Here is a 15,754-nt window from a genome sequence, read left to right on the forward strand (position 1 = left end):
GTGGGTTCCGGCAGCACACGCATGCACCCTGGGACAGTATGGAGAAGGCCAGCATGGGCCTGCGCAAGGACAGCATGAGAGAAGACAGCTCCAGAAATGAAAACCCAGCCTAAGAGACACAGAACATATGTCCTCAGAGAAACAAAGCAAGGAGCTGTCAACGATGACAGAATTACAGCAAAGAAGCTTAACAGAGAATTATTTATAAACAGACATCTGAAAGAAATTCCAAAACTATAAAAAAAAATTAAAGGACTCCAATAGATTTAATAACAAATTAGAAGAATAGAGAATTACTTATCAGTAGAAAATGAAGTAAAACATTAAAAAACAGAAGAAGAGCCGGGCGTGGTGGTACACGCCTATAATCCCAGCACTCGGGAGGCAGAGGCAGGTGGATCGCTGTGAGTTCGAGGCCAGCCTGATCTACAAAGCGGGTCCAGGACAGCCAAGGCTACACAGAGAAACCCTGTCTCGAAAAACAAAACAAAACAAACAAACAAAAAAACAGAAGAAAAGAAAATGAGATATAACAACATAGTGGCATTCCAAAGTGGAACTCGTGTGGACGCATGTGCACTGTTAAACAGACCACACAAAAACTTTGAAAACCACAAAGGAAAAATTTTGGAGCCAGAAGAAAATGGATATTACTTTTTCTTGTTTCTTTTAGTTTTTCGAGACAGGGTTTCTCTGTGTATCCTTGGCTGTCCTAGACTCGCTTTGTACACCAGGCTGGCCTTGAACTCACAGTGATCCACCTGCCTCTGCCTCCCGAGTGCTGGGATTAGAGGCGTGAGCCACCATGCCCGACTGGACATTACTTTTAAAAGGAACATTTATAAGACTCTGGGACCAATCTACCACAAAAACAATCTTCAAAACTCAAAGCAAAAGCAACTTTTTCAGACAAAAAGTGAGACAATTTTTCATCAACTAACTCACATCAAAAAGAATAACACAACAGCCAAGATGTGGTGGTGCACGCCTTTAAGCCCTATACTGGGGAGGCAGAGGCAGGAGGATCTCTGAGTTCTAGGTCAGTCTGGTCTACAGAGTGAGTTTTACGACAGCTGAGGATACGTGGTGAGACCCTTACTCAAAACAGAAAAGAAAGCCAGGCGTGGTGGTGCACACCTTTAATCTCAGCACTCGGGAGGCAGAGGCAGGCGAGTGGCTGTGAGTTCGAGGCCAGCATGGTCTACAAAGGGAGTCCAGGACAGCCAAGGCTACACAGAGAAACCCTGTTTCGAAAAACCAAAAACCAAAAAACAAAAAACAAAAAAATCAACCAAACAAACAAACAAAACAGAAAAGAAGTATGTTGCTTTGCAGACATGATGACGATGCTCTCAAATGACAACACAGACATGCAGAAAGAACTCACAGGAAGGATAACAACATGGACAGACAGGGAAACATATTAACTGCATTTCACAGCTGCAAAATGTCTGATACTCAAAATATATTTAAAAAATTAGAATACATCACAAAGACTGAAGTGCTAAGGTCTAGGAGTGCCAGTCTGAGCAATCTGGAGCATATGCAGCGCATGCGCGACAACGCTGGCCTAGCCTGCCCGGACTGAAAGGCCAGCACCACGTACACAGATGTGGTGGCATGTGCCTGCAGTCCCAACACTCGGGAGGGGGAGGCTGGAGGGGCGTGAGTTCAGGGTTCTCCTTGGCTACCTAGAGAATTCGGGAGTGGCCAGGGCTATCTGAAACTATGCTGGAAAAAAGAAAAGAAAAAGGAGAAAAGGAATTCAAGCCTGACCCTATCATTGCTCAGTATATTTCAACCCACTGACATACAGGAAGATGATGGACTTCCTGAGAGAGTTGTAATCCAGAAATAAGGGAGATAGATGCTCCAATTCCTACAGCCCCACAAGGAAACAATTTCTAAACCACAAAAACAAAATTTAGTTCCAAATCTTCATGAAATCTATGCAGTGAAACTTAGGAGCAACCAAAAAGCTCTCAGAGAAAAGCTCAAGAACTTACTAGTAGGAGAGATGATGGCTAGTTTGCATCCGTGCCTGTAGCCAGGATCCACTCCCATGAGGGTGCGGCCGGGAACAGGACTTGTTAGAAGGAGCTGGCGGAGGTTCTGTCCAAACAGCATCACGGACTGCTTCTCTGCATCCGACGTCAGTTTGGCTCTTTAGAAATGGAGGGGGTGGGGGGCAACACAAAAAGTACTTAGTTTCTCTTTCACCAAATTTTCTTTGCAGAAAAAGAGCGCAGTTTATTTTGTGCCCGTCGCTCCTCAGGGAAAACATCCCACCCGAGTTACACTTGGTGCACTCTCACTACTTTCTACCACAGCGATGACACCACAAGCAACTCTGAAGCAAACTGTCTTCATGCCCACCATCTTCTCCAACTGCTCTGCTCCACACAAGCTGTAAGCTAAATATGTTCTACACGAGAAGAGCCTGTAAAGATCTGCAGGTCAAATTAGAGCTCATCAGATGACTAAGCATACCAACACACAAGATGACAAGGCGTTGCGCTGCAGCGGCCTCCACCTACACTATTTAGGTCAGCACTTTCACTGAGTCTCAGGGGCACTGTCTCTGTTCCTCTCCACATCTACGCCTTGTCACTCTCAGGCCACAGAGCCAAGCCTCATGTCACCATGTGAAGTGCAAGTTTCTGTTGTGACACAAGTTGTCACACACAACTTGTGACAAATGTTTCAGCTGTGTCACACGGTGCTTTGCGGAAGGCTGTCTTGTGAGAGGGCATGTTATGTTTTTGCTGGGAGCAGACACATGAGAGGGTGCGTGACGGCTGAGAGAACTATAAAAAGAAGCTCGGACAGTAGGACAGGCCTTTGGCATTTCTACGCCGTGCAACACTTCGCTGGTCTTCGCTTCACAGACACACGGTCCAGAGAACGGCTCCTGGTTCTCTGGCTGATTCCGGACGCTTCTGCTGGCTCGTGCCAAATCTGCGGAGCCTGGCTGTGTCTGCTGGATCATGCCATCTCTGCGGATTCCTGTGCTGTTTGGTGTTGGCTATTGGACTGGACGCTGGTGTCCTGACAACACAGAGAGGAAGTGGCCCAAGGAACTATGTCCACACAGGTCCACAACCCCTTTTTTCCTATTAACATTCTTTCTCCCCTTCTTCTGATTGGTAGATTAGAAGTGAGATTGAAGTGTTTAAGAACCCTAAATAAAGTAGGTTTTGAAAAATTGAAGCCTATACCTATGTTTCTGTTTTACCCAGAAACAGTTAGAAACATACTTTTAATACCCTGTAGGATAAAAATCTAAGTCAATGATGAGCCTAAAGGTAGCTGGAAACTACCTTTTCAATTAGACCAAATAAGAAATAAGTGCCATTGGCACAAGAAAACTGAGTACAAAGCACTTCAAAGTGTGTTTTCTGTCGTGTAGGGAGGGATTAGCTATATAAGTGAAGATGCAGACTGCTACTGTTTGTTTCTCTGGCTTAATTTGGTTTGTAAAGATTTTCTCTCATCTTTTCTAACATTTCACTGTAATTATCTGACTTCTGCAAAACAGGATTAAAAAAAAACTATTACAAGTATTTCTAAGTCTTCATTCTGAAAACTTCATTAATTGTGAAGTCATTATTGGTTGACAGTCTTTTCAAGGAACCATGACTGGTTTAAGAGACACAAAGCGGAAAGACCACATCCCTGCCCTGAAGGCCACTGCATGACGGAAGAAGCAAAATAATAAACAGAAAAGATGAAAACAATGAGGGGTCCAAGCTTAAGCAGAGCCTACGCCAGGAACAGCTCACGCGAGTGAGAAGGCCAAGTATGAGGGACACACAAGCAAAGGTGGGGACAGTAAGAAGACGGGTAGCCCGCAGGTGATTTTGCACACATGAGAATGGCATAAAAGGCTCACAGCATTTTAGAAAAGGAACAGGCTCTTGTTTACCCACAATGCAAACCAAAAGAGGACTGTTTCCTACAGAATCCCATCCCACATGGCTTATTTGCAATGAAATCATTCCATATGCTATAATGCAAAATGTCAAAATACCACTGAATGCTGAATGCAACATGAAAAAAAAAAAAGGAAAGAAAAAGCAACACATTGAAATTTTATAGAAGATTATTTTTCCCTTCAAAACAGAATGAATGGGCCCCAACAGTTCACTTGTTGCATAATCTTGGCAACTGGAGTTTGGATCCTAGCACACACATAACAAGCTAGGCATCTTAAAAATGCCTGTCACCCCCGCTCCAAGCAGGGTGTGGACAAACATATTGCTATGGCTTGCTGCTTTCCAGCCTAGCTCAGACACAAGCCCCAGGTTCTGGGAAAGCCATCACCTCAAAGGGGTAGGTGCAGATGATAGAGGACGCCCAGCATTTTCTTTCTGCTTCCACACACAAGCACCTGCACCATGTATATACATGCATATATACTCACATGCCTACAGACACAGATAAATAAATAAAAGAACGTATCCCTTAAAGTTATGTCACAGCATGTAAAGCCAGAGACATTTATCACACGGGCGGTACAGAATTCCACACTGAACAGTATCGGTAGGCTACAAAGGACGAAACAAGACAATGTGGCATGGAGCAACAGAAACAGAGCAATGGAGCTCCTCGTCTTTATAATGTTCATCCCTTGCTTGGGACACTCTGAACTCAAAGGCCAAATTACAAATTACAAGGAAAACACCAGTTGGCTAGAAATCCTAGTGAGCTGACACGACAGTGACAATACCAACACTCCAGGGACCCCGGCTGAGGCCTATTTTAATGAGAAGTGAGGACGAGGGTGCTGCTGGTCCACAGCACGCATGAAGGACTGCACGAAACCATGCTGGTTGCTGGAGCCTAACTACCAAGACAACTGCAGGAAGAAGTCAAGAGAGAAGCCGGGCTCTGCAGCCATGACACCTGGCCCTCTTCTCTGCACCTCACAGAACTCCCAGGAGCCTGCTGGCACGGTTCTTTCAGTCACCCCCTCCCTCATCTGTGCTTGGCGTTACTCATCCGCACAGTTCCCACCGGGAGGTGAACACATACTCTCCTCATGACAGTAAGGTCGCCCTGTTCTTCACCAAGCTCCTTATGCTTCAAGTAACCTCGCCATTAACTTCTCGGTTTGTTGTTTCCAAGCCAAATCCTGAACCAATAAAATCATGGTTGGCTTGGTTGTCAAACTGAAGCAGCAGCAATGCAGAACCGGAAGGGGTGTGGCCACTAAGAGTGCAAGACTAAATTGTGTGTCACAACTAAGAAGAATGTTAGGAGCTCTATGCATGAGAACGAGTCTACAGCTTAAAACCCAAGGCTCACACTGAAAACCTAATTTGACTGAGGTTTTGAGCATGGTTCATATTAACAAACATTTACGCCAGGCCCCATGAGACCATACATTATGATAAGCAGTTTACAAAATTAAACAAGATACATACCTGAACTCTCTACAGAGGAGAGGAACAATAAGGCGTTTAAAGGAGTCATCCAGTGAATTATGTAAGATCTTCATTAACTCTGGCCGTGCGAAGCCACGTGGCCTCCATCTACAAAAAGGAAAAGCTCATGATAAAACTGAAGTGAGCAGTCACGGAGGCAGAGACAGGCAGATCTCTGTAAGTTCAAGGCCAGCCTGATCTACAGCGCAAGTTCCAGGATAGCCAGGGCTACACAGAGAAACCCTATCTTCCCGCCTCCTCCATCCCCCTCCGCCCGCAAAAAAAGGAAAACTAGAAATCTAAGAAGACAAACATATAGAAGACCCTAGGCATGGGTGAGGGCAGCATAGTGTACTAGCTAAAGACAAGATCTGAGCCAAGTGCTGTAAGTGCTGCACACAGACTTAATGCTAGGGCATTCAAGGGGCCACATCAATTTGGGAAGACAAGGCTAAAAATACAGCAGTGGCCAACCCTTGAAGGATCTCATAGGTCATGCAGTGAAGGTTGGCTAGTTGGAAGAACATAGTTCTGGGTCCTGAGACACTAGGAGACAAATGGACTGCTATCTTTCTTATTGTACACATCCAATGTCTTTGCATTAGCTTTCTCAACCAAATGGTAGCTACAAACTCTACTGTAGCAATCAAACTGGCTGTTGTAGGGCAAAAACACACCCAGCAAAATTCAAACTAAAAGTCAAAAAATTATACAAAATTCATGGTATCTTCAAAGGGTCTACTAACAGATGAGAAGTTTATTTTATTTATTTATTTATTTATTTATTTTTGGTTTTTCAAGACAAGGTTTCTCTGTGTAGCCTTGACTGTCCTAGACTCACTTTGTAGACCAGGCTGGCCTCGAACTCACATCGATCCGCCTGCCTCTGCCTCCCGAGTGCTGGGATTAAAGGCCTGCGCCACCACGCCCGGCGAGAAGTTTATTTTTAAAAGGTCCTTAAAACTGTTTTACTTCATCTTTAAGTTTAACCATTGTTTAATGTGCAGAGTATTTTAAACAGATCACATATATTTTATTCAGTTATACTTTAATATGATATAAATTATATCAGTGCTTCAATTTTTTAGCAGGTAAAACATGTCAGATATGACATGTACATGTAACATTTTGGTTAATTTGTTTTTTTACTAGAAAAACATGCTCTATAAAATACTCAAATAGTGCAGCAAGGTACTTTATATATAAAGAATATATTAAGTGATGATGTCATCGTGCAAACTGCAAACCTCACAGAGTATGCCTATGTAAGCCTAGATGGATAGGCTTTTACTTGCAGACTGTGAATCTGCATAGTTCGTCACTACATTTACTACTGCACCAAGTATAACAAGATGAAATGCATACCTAACCATACTGAAGCACAAAACAGGTACCGTAGAAGGACGGTATAGAGACAGCGCATGCCTGTGCAGGTCTCTACGCCGAGTGAGTGAGCACCGAGTGGTGGTGCAGGCTAAGGACATCACGAAGACCTTAACTACTGGGCACTAGGCTCCACCAAATTGACTAACAAATATTTGTCTTCAATAAAACAGCTTGAAATACAACAAAGCTACATGAAAATGTTTTCTTTACATTCTCATACTATTCCAAAGGTTTTCTTTTTCCTATTTAGTTTTAGGATTAAAAGCTCACATATTAGCCAAGGGCTCCAGTGTCAGGACCATCCGTTTGCTGCTTCTACACCTGCACCTTGTCACGGAAGGGCCTTTGACAGCTCTAGGACATCAGAGCTGCACCTGTTATCCCGCCACAACGGGGCCTCTCTCAATGCTTTCCCTTCCTTGAAGGAGTGTTGCGCTTACTGAAATATGGCACATCTTTGCTTGGTGTGGTCTCTTTTACATAATAGCTTTCCTTGAAAGCAATCAGGCATGAATATTCCTCCCTATTACATAAAACTCACTGGTGCTGGGCTCAGGCTTTCAGACCTGCTGAGAAGCCCATCATGAGCCACCCAGGCTTCCACAGCACACTCCCTGGGGATTCTCGTGGGAGCTGGTTTTGTTTCCTTGTGGTTACTTTTTCTCTTGCTGCTCCTTTAGCTTTGTACTCAGTAAGAAATTGGATTTTTTTTCAACCCATAAAATTACAAAATCATACACATGTTTTGCTGATGACCATTTCATAAAGCAAATGACTACACTGAAGGAAAACTCCACTTCTCAGAGACAGTCAGCATTAATAATCTCTTATCCCCTTCACAGACATTTTCTACTTAGGTATATGTCTCAAATGTGCTTTTTTAAAAAAACAATTTATTAGACACACGCAGAAGACAATTTCCAGAAGTTGGTTATTGCCTACTAGGGACCATCCTCAGGCACTCCCCACTGAGCAATTGCTCTGCTCCATACTCATTGTTTTAATGCAAAAAGGAAATAATATTGTCACTTGTTGTCACTGGCTTTTTCACATAATATACATCTCTTCATATCAATACACAATTAATACCAGTATGGTAGTTTAGAAAATAAATTTTATGGGCAGCCATAAACAGACCTGCTTTGTATACACCACCTACAGAATTCGTTCTTCACCCCGTCGGGAATGTTGACCTTGACTGTCAGTATCTTCAAATTCTCTCCTCGGTTAATGGCCAGAATCTGACACAAACATATGGCAAAGGCTGATAATCAATAAAGCAAGGATAAACTTAACCAGTCCACATTTCTGAAACAAACCAAGCACCCATCTAGCCAAGAACAGTATCATTTTATTATTTACGAAGGAATACATTAAGAGTAATTTATATCCACTTTCTTCAAGAAACATCACTCTCATAAGGAAAATCCTAAGAGGGCTTGGGAAATGGTCTGGTGGGAAAGTGTTCGTCACACAAGCATATGAACCTGAGTTACGAGTCCTCAAATCTACACCGAGATGGAGCACAGAGGTTTGTGCATGTAATGACAGCACCAGGGCGGCAGAGACAGGCAGGCTCCAGGAACTTTCTGGTCAGCCAGCCTAGCCAAATCCACCAGCTCCATGTTCAGCGAGACACCTTATTTCAAACACTAAGAGGAGAGGCTGGAGAGATGGCTCAAGGATGAAGAGCATTTGCTACTCTTTCAGAGGACTTGAGCTGGGTTCCCAACACCGGCGTTAGGCGGCTCACAGCTGCCTATAACTCCAGCTCCAAAGGATCCTATTGCCCCCATCAAACAAATGCACAAGCATGCAGGCACAGGTGTGCACACGCGCGCGCACACCCACCCACCCACCCACACACACACACACACACACACATACACACACACACTGCTTACACTCCACAGATATACTGAGTTAGGGCAACTGACTAAAAGAACTCATGATCATCTCAATAGACTCAGACACATGTAATAAAATCCAGCAGCCCTTCCTGAAGAGACACTCAACAAACTGAGAGTTAAAAGTATTTTCTTAATCATGAGAAATCAGAGCTTGAGGCAGAGGCTGAAGCTACAACCATGTAGTGGGATATAGCGGGATTACTATAGGAAAATCAGTAAGGAAGAAAGACTAAAAACAGCAAAGGCAGTAGGTCCAAAGAGAAAGGAGCAACAGAAAAGAACAAGAATCCAAGGTCTCCTGGGAGAGTGCAAAGGCTGAGTGGAAATCCCCGACTGCACTATGGACTAGTTTGCAGAAGGAAAACAAGGCACAGGTGGAACGGTGGACTTAGCAGCCAACAAGAGCACTGCAGTGCTGCTTTCCCACCGCTATCAGTCCATCCACCCATCTTCCGAGGGCTACATGCTGACACGTTTCCATGGAGAGAAAAAGTAGGGCTCACTACCACAGAGACTAGAAAGCGCTCTGTTGCCCAGCAGCACCCCTCAGACACACAAGAACCTAAAAAGTTCTTAAAACACAGGAGTGGTTTTCAAACTAACATTCTAAAATGACTTTGAGTACCCTCAGCTCCAATCACATTTGTGAAAACAAAATATTGTTTAAGTACACACACAGAGAAGGGGGTCAGAATTAGATATCAAAGTCATTTCTGCAAAATGAATTTTAGTAAATTTAAATAGTCACTGGCACATTTTTAGATATTTTGTGTACTGTGTCTCAGTCTCTCTCCCTCTCCCTCCGTGGTGTGTGTGTGTGTGTGTGTGTATTAGTAAGGCTTGGAAGCCAGGGCATCCCACACTTGCGGCCACCACCTTACCAGAACTATAACCCTCAGTCCTCGCTGCCAGTAGTATTACAAGTCATTTTTTAAATTATCATGTTTGTAGTCTGTAACTAGGTAAGCACAGCTCCATTGCACCTATGCTTTTTAAATTACTGAGGGTAAGTGTTTTATCACCTATGACAAATATAGTACAGAAAAAAGTAAAATAGGCAACTTTAGACATAATACAGGAATGCAGAGAGTGGCCGCATCACTTGCAGCTCTCATGGAAGAACAGAGTTCAGTCCCCAGCACTCAACGTGGAGGTTCACTCCATCTGTAAACTTCACTTCCAAACGTTCTTCAGGCCTCCATGGCACCAGGCATGTCATGTGGTGCACATACATCTATGCAGGCAAAACACTGATATACATAAAAATAAAAATCAAAGTTTAAAAAAAAATAGTGAACTATTTAAAATCTCCAAGGGCAGTGGCTATGCCAGCTTGGTACGCCAAAACCCACCACAGACGTGTCTGTGAGATGAATGGAACTCGTCATGCCATGTCACAGTGAGGAGAGGGTAAGTTTCATGGTTATGTAACCATTATTTCTTAAACTGCATCTAATAATCAAATAATTAATTATCACACAAAAGGTAAAGAATTCTAACATAGATGGGCTAGAGAGATGGCTCAGTGGTTAAGAGCATTGGCTGCTCTTCCTAAGGTCCTGAGTTCAATTCCCAGCAACCACATGGTGGCTCACAAACCATCTATAATGTGATCTGATGCTCTCTTCTGGTGTGCAGGTGTACATGCAAATAGAGCACTCATATACATTAAATAAATAAATAAATCTTTAAAAAAAAAATTCTAACGTGTTTCATTAGCCTCTTCCACAGCTATAAAATGTAAGTAGAGAAAGCATGTTTTACAATGATTAGTGAGGGCTTTCACCTTGGGAGAAGACAGGCAGTCTCCTAATTCAAACCACCTCATTGCCTCCCAAAGAACCAGGAAACTAATACAAACAATACATGAAACAACACAGGACATCTTTAGCACTCACAAGACACAGAGAATTAGACTGGCATCAGATTTCTAAAAAAACAAAGAAACAAATAAAACAAAACAACACCAGCAAACCCAACGCTCACATATTCACATTTGGGGCTAGCAAGTGCATAACACTGTGAGTCACTGAACACGGTACATGTGGTAAAGTATGTACATCTTATACTGTGAACGCTTTACTACAGTTAAATTTAAAACGGAAAGTGAATTATGACTCTACAGCAAAAGAAATCTGTGAGAGTCTGTCTTGAGTAGACCTGCTCTACATGAAATATTAGCACGGTTAAGGCTGGAACGAAAAGACACGAAACCATGGCTCAAAACTATACAAAGAAATAAAGAACACTGGTTATGATAACGACGAATGTAAATAGAAAAACCAGTGTTACTGTATTTTTCATTTGTAACACCTCTCCTGCCCCTGTGCTATTTAAGCCATGGCTGTGGAGTACACAGCCTATGGCTTAGTAAAATAAACAGAAACTTACGTAGGTAAACTGAAAAATGAAATTAGAAGGCGGAGATACAATAAGTATGGTTCATAAAGCCAAATTAGACCATCTGCACCGTATTCTAAACCAGGCATTAGACTGTGATTTTCTGGGGAACCATCTGTGCCCACATTTGAGCATGCTGGAAACAGGGCCTAACGTCTGTCACCAGCCAGATGCAAGTCCCATGAGTTATCACAGTGTCACTAACTTCTCTAGGCCTTCAGTTCTCCATTTGGGAAATCAGGAATATATGACAATATCTTATGAGTCTTATCCAAACTAGTAGGTAAGCAGTTGGCCTAAGCCTGTAAGGTCTAGTAAAGTAGTATCATTATTACTACTCTCCGTGTGCAGAGGCAGTGAGTGTCCTTATTTACCTGGTGGTGGTGGATGTTTTTTATGTTGCAGGAAAAGTTCTGGTAAAGCTGAAACTTATCAACATCCTTCTCATTTACTTTTGCTGCTGGTACTTTTGCAAGAGATGACTGAATACAAATATATCTATGTTTGCACCTGGTGAGATACACAAACATCAAAAAGCAAATAGGCATTTATTTATGTGTGCTTTACATGTTATACATTTATATTAAAAGTATAAAAAAAAGTTTCCAAATGAAATCTGCTAATGATGCCCGAATAAGAAACTGCCATTACTAACCCATCCAAAGGACTCTGACAGCCTGGCACCTTTGATCTCAGTGCAGGGGAACTCTATGAGTTCAAGGCCAGCCTAGTCTACAGAGCAAGTTCTAGGGCAGCGAGGGCTACACAGAGAAATTCTATCTCAAAGCAATCATGTTCCCTGAAGATCAATTTATGTATCAGCACAAACCACCCAAATGCCTGAGTTCAGACAATATCTATGGATACAGAAGGCTGAAACGATTGATGGGAATCATCTAGTCACTTCTCCAACCAGGCACTTCTAGTCAACTTAAAGATGAAGAGAGGGGTCTAAGTGAGCACCAGAAGAGTCATAAAACTGGTAGGTACAGTGGGTTGGAGAGATGGCTCAGCTGTTAAAGACTAGGCTCACAACCAAAAAGGTGAAACTGGTAAATGAAGGAAGGGAGGGAGGGACGGAGGGAGGGAGGGAGGGAGGGAGGGAAAGAAAGAACTTTAAATTACTGTCTGTCTCTGAATCCCTGCCTCAGCATTCTGTTTTCCCTTGCCTCAGTCTCCCCAATGCTGGGATTAAAGGCATATGCCACCACACCTGGCTTAAGGTCTCTTTTAAACGAAATAAAAACAAAAAACAAAACAACAAAAACATAAGCCCAAGTAGGTGCTGGCAAAAGCACACTGATCCCAGAAAACTACAGACTGTGATGCCACCCACCCGCCCACAGGCAAGCTGTACTTTCTGAAAGCTAAAATGGACTTCTGATCACCCATACCTGCTATCACACATTGCCAAGGCAACCCAACCACAGGTGTAGCCATTGGCTTGTCAGTCAGACTGGATTCTGAGACACCTAGGAGATTGCTGAGGCATACCCAGGGCACTGGCATGCCTGTGAAGGTACTGCCAAAGAGGAAGGACGGAGAAAGTGCCACTATGGATCTCATACCGTGATGGATGAGGGATGACTGCATCAAAGTGGAGATGGAAGACAGGCAGCCAGCACTGCCATCCTGTGGTTCCTGGCTGCCTTCCTGTGAACTGCTTAGCTCCCTAGACCCTCTCTACCGCCATAGTCTAAGCCTGGGAAGCTGTTGTGAGTGAAAATGAAACTTTCACCACTGTGACACAAGAGGAACCAACACATCAGGTCAAGAGTGTAAATGAATTATAAACTGAGCACACACAGCATAAAGCACGTGTTCAGATGCAACGCCACCTACTCCAGAAGCACAGGACACCCTCTCAGTCCACACCATGTCAAGCCCGGGTTTTAAGCTGTGCTCATGAGAGCCTCCTTGAGGTGTCTGAGAAGTACAAGGACAAGAAGGCAGATACCAGGGACCCTGCCTAGAATCCAATTCAAACAACGTTAACTACTTTAAATATTAGAGTTCTGTTGTTTGAACAAAGAATTCTAGTAAAAAAAAAAAAAAGAAATCCTGGAATCCAAGTGTTAAATGAAGACTGGGTTAGCACTACCCACAGACCTTAAAAGCATGAGCCCCATAAAGAGGAAAGCTACCAAAAAGTTACTTACGTGTCCCGAACGTAGTCAAGCGTATCTTTGTCTTTAGCAATCATGTCTGCTAAAATATGCTGCACTCCTGTTTCAATATCCTTGAGCTCGGAAAGGCCTTTAGAAGGGTAGAAAGAGACCAGAACCAGGTATAAGATTGGCTGTAGGTCTACAGTTAAACATACTGAACTAAATTCCAGTTCATATAAAATGTTGCATTTACAGGAAAGAAAGGCATCTTGAGTGACTCACTTTCATCCACAAGGAAACAAGCAGCACTGCAGGTCCTGACACACTGTGCACCGGGGAGAGCGCACAGCAGCACTGCAGGCCCTGACACACTGTGCACCGGGGAGAGCGCACAGCAGCACTGCAGGCCCTGACACACTGTGCACTGGGGAGAGCGCACAGCAGCGCTGCAGGCCCTTTCCTGACACACTGTGCACTGGGGAGAGCGCACAGCAGCACTGCAGGCCCTTTCCTGACACACTGTGCACTGGGGAGAGCACACAGCAGCACTGCAGGCCCTGACACACTGTGCACCGGGGAGAGCACACAGCAGCGCTGCAGGTCCTGACACACTGTGCACTGGGGAGAGCGCACAGCAGCGCTGCAGGCCCTGACACACTGTGCACTGGGGAGAGCGCACAGCAGCGCTGCAGGCCCTGACACACTGTGCATTGGGGAGAGCACACAGCAGCACTGCAGGTCCTTTCCTGACACACTGTGTACTGGGGAGAGTGCAGCTTTGGATGCAACCTGTTGACTTTTGGCTCCCCCACTTAACACTTCCAGGACCTAACCATGCCTTTTCTGCTCAGTTTCCCCTAAACATGGAGTAATTGTTATCTCTTTCATGTGGTTACAAAGATTAAATGTCTTAAGAAACATGTATGCATCAATCCTATCCCAAAATATGTAATTTATGGGCTACAAAAATGTGCCCAGCTGCTGGCCTTGCTGGAGACACACTCACTGGGACGAGCGTTCAGAGTGCAAAGCCTCACCCCACACTGTTCACTCTGTGCTTCACACTTGTGGTTGACGACGTGAGCTCTCAGCTGACTGCTGCCACCGCCACGCCCACTGCCTGCTGCCATACTTCCTTGCCATAATGGACTCTGGAACCGTGAGCTAAAATAACCTCTTTCTCCCAGAAGTTGCTTTTGGTCATGGTGTTTTACCACAGCAACAGGAAAATATTAACACATAGTACATAGTTATTTGGAACTAATTATAATTCTCTGTATTTGTGACTAGAATCAACAAGTGAGTAAAGCCAAGAGAAAATTCTGCTGTGACTGTCAGAACCACATTAAGGATGCTGGGTCCTGAGCCAGTCACACGGTGTGAGGTGTCACTGCCTAGTGTCATCATGTATCCCATATGTCACCATCTGTGACAGGGTTTCCATCACACCATAGATTAGTGCTGCTTCCCTCACCAGAGAAGCTGGAGTTCAGGGGCTCATGACTACCCAGGGTGCTGTGAGTTATGCAACAACAAAACAAAAACAACAACAAAAACACCAAAACCAAAAGGAGGAGATATAAGGAATGAAGGTGGGAGGAGCACATGCTGAGGGTTTCCAGGAGACGTGAGAGGTGGGGGCTGGGTAGATATGATCACCACACACACACACACAGATACACACACACACACACACACACACACACACACACACACACACACACACGCACACGGATAAACCTGCCAAAGAAGAGATGGTTATGGAGGCCTGTTTGGTAGAAAAGCAGATAACTGGGAACCAAGGAAACCACTGGAACAAAGAAGACAGGAAACAGAAGGCAAAGAACCAGCAGTAAGAACAACAGGCAGGGCTGGGCGTGGTGGCGCACGCCTTTAATCCCAGCACTGGGGTGGCAGAGGCAGACGGATCGCTGTGAGTTCGAGGCCAGCCTGGTCTACAAAGAGAGTCCAGGACAGCCAAGGCTAACACAGAGAGACCCTGTCTCGAAAAACCAAAAACAAACAAAAAAGAACAACAGGCAGTCCAGTTATGTGGAGAGCGGGAACTGACTTTGACATGAACTCTGGTGCCCCATATTTGACCACCTCCCCTTGGTAGGGAGGCCTGGTGGCACTTAGAGAAATAAGCAGGCTACCAAGATGAGACTTGATAGCCTATGACCATACAGTGGGGGAGGAGGCCTCCCTCGGTCACAGACCTAGGGGAGGGGAATAGGGTGAAAGTCCGGAGGGAGGGAGGAATGGGAGAATACAAGTGATGGGATAACAATTGAGTTGTAATCTGAATAAATTAATAAAAATTTTTTAAAAAAGAACAACAACAGGCAGGCAGGCTCCCTGCAGTGTTCTCCATTGCAGGCACACACAGGACCCGCCCTCAACAGGGAATCTAAAGGCCACTAAGACTCAGCTATCATTAAAATATGAAATACTGCCAGCAAAAGCAAGATCTGGATCTGCTGAAGGACATGCAGGCCCAGGGCCCAGAACTCTTCCCAGAAAG

The 15,754-nt window shown here is 44.3% G+C and overlaps 1 protein-coding gene across 2 annotated transcripts in view; it reads right to left on the minus strand.

The window, feature by feature from the left end:
- Positions 1-15,754, minus strand: part of SRBD1 (S1 RNA binding domain 1) — a 160,294-nt gene that overhangs the window by 123,424 nt on the left and 21,116 nt on the right. For both annotated transcript variants that reach the window (XM_084793143.1, XM_084793144.1), the window contains exons 8-12: positions 13,282-13,378; positions 11,497-11,632; positions 7,950-8,053; positions 5,427-5,534; positions 2,007-2,164 (exon numbers count right to left, since the gene is read on the minus strand). In XM_084793143.1, coding sequence (XP_084649269.1) covers positions 2,007-2,164; positions 5,427-5,534; positions 7,950-8,053; positions 11,497-11,632; positions 13,282-13,378 — 603 coding nt within the window. The remainder of the gene's footprint in view (positions 1-2,006; positions 2,165-5,426; positions 5,535-7,949; positions 8,054-11,496; positions 11,633-13,281; positions 13,379-15,754) is intronic.

This window comes from Acomys minous, assembly GCF_964271855.1.
Source record: "Acomys minous genome assembly, chromosome: 8".
Lineage (NCBI taxonomy): Eukaryota > Metazoa > Chordata > Mammalia > Rodentia > Muridae > Acomys > Acomys minous.